The sequence below is a fragment of the Frankliniella occidentalis genome, unplaced genomic scaffold (assembly GCF_000697945.3).
Source record: "Frankliniella occidentalis isolate FOCC.00 unplaced genomic scaffold, Focc_3.1 Scaffold728, whole genome shotgun sequence".
In the NCBI taxonomy this organism is placed as follows: domain Eukaryota; kingdom Metazoa; phylum Arthropoda; class Insecta; order Thysanoptera; family Thripidae; genus Frankliniella; species Frankliniella occidentalis.
The window spans coordinates 5,320-6,823 of NW_026267840.1; the positions used below are offsets into that span (position 1 = coordinate 5,320).

At 45.4% G+C, this 1,504-nt stretch overlaps 1 protein-coding gene across 1 annotated transcript; it reads right to left on the bottom strand.

Moving 5' to 3' along the window:
• Positions 1 to 145: 145 nt before the first annotated feature.
• Positions 146 to 1,496, bottom strand: LOC127751689 (uncharacterized; the record flags this gene model as incomplete). The annotated part of the gene is made up of 3 exons (XM_052275652.1): positions 1,230 to 1,496; positions 414 to 736; positions 146 to 332 (listed from the first exon to the last, which is right to left on the bottom strand). Coding segments are annotated over exons 2-3 (507 nt in total), but the record flags the coding sequence as incomplete, so codon positions are not given.
• Positions 1,497 to 1,504: the final 8 nt, after the last annotated feature.

Sequence of the window (1,504 nt, forward strand, 5' to 3'; positions counted from 1 at the left end):
AGCAAAGCGGAGCTGGCAACATCGTTTCGCGGAAGGGCGGGCCTGCTTGTTGGTCATGTTTTTCTTGCAGCCGCAGCCGACGTGTCAGCTCAAGCATCCTCTGGCTCATGAAAAGCACGTGGTGGAACCCATCAGCATCAGTCACCGATCCAGCATAGATGTTGTCAAGACCATCATGTGTCATAGTAAGAACACTGTACTGCGGGTTCATAAGAACTGCAGTCAAGTCCTCAAGAGTGGCTGGTGGTGGAGGGAACCGCTGCATGCGCGCATTCCGCATGGGTGTGCGCATTCGTGCAAATGTAACCCTGGCTCGCACTTCAGGAGGGAACCTATACAACAGCAATTGCTTTAGTAAATTACATCTACAAGAATATTAGAATATATGGAAGGCAACAAAACCAAGTACTCACTTTCTGCCTTCTTCCAAAATGATGTTTTGGTATGTGATATATTCCATATTCTCACAACGAGACAGAACATTTCGTCTCATTGCCATTTCGTCTGGATAATGGATATCAGCATCATGGTCATGAGGGGATGAGTGCAGGAACCCCTCAGCCCTGTCATAGGTAGCACGGCCCAAGCAACCTTTGCTCTTTCGGACACATTTGAAGTAAGATGATGCATCCCTTTCATAGCTGAGATGGTACTGCCAGCCATCTTCTTCAATGTGGTAAAAATAAGTCCGGGCCCTTGTGCCCAACTCCTGGGCAACAAGATGAACTGGCATTATCTGTCAGGCAAAAAAACAGCAACCATGAACAATAGTTACTACAATTAAATAGACAACTTACCCAGAGAGGCGGAGCGTAGCGTGGAAACACAACAAAAGCAGAAAGCACTAAACGAAAACTACACTATACGGCCAGGAAGAACAACTTGACATGGTTCATGGTTTGAATCAATGGGTAGCCTGCTTCAATGCATCAATACATTCACATAGCACTGTGATAGAAATAAACTAAAACCGCGACTTTAAAGCATATATTTTGCTTGGTGCTTTGTTTTGTTTCCCAGTACACTCCGCCACCCTAGGCAAGTAATCAATCGAAATCGAAACGGGTTTTATCGTCTGCTCCCAGACCATAAATAAAGTCTCCGCCAATCGGAGCCACTCTTTCAGGAGCCGGTGACCAAAGAGCACCTCTGATTAGTCGAGGCTTTGATGGAAGTTCGGTAGCAGACTATATCCCTCCTTCCGTAAAACAATATAATTATAAACTTACCAATATGCATTCACCAGCGACAACGTCATAAAAAACGAGTGAAGTTGATGTGTGTTGAGTTACTCAGCCGAGACGAGACGATAGACGAAACGATGCTATGATGCGATGCGACAGCAGCAAAGATGCGAATGGCGAATGCAAGAATGCAAGAGACCTGTTTTGGCCTTGACCTTTTAACTCTCACCACCAACGACGAACGCGCCAAACAGCTGAGCCAACCTCTAAGCTATCAAATGGAAACAATTTGAAAACTTATCTCTTGAAAACAACCACCG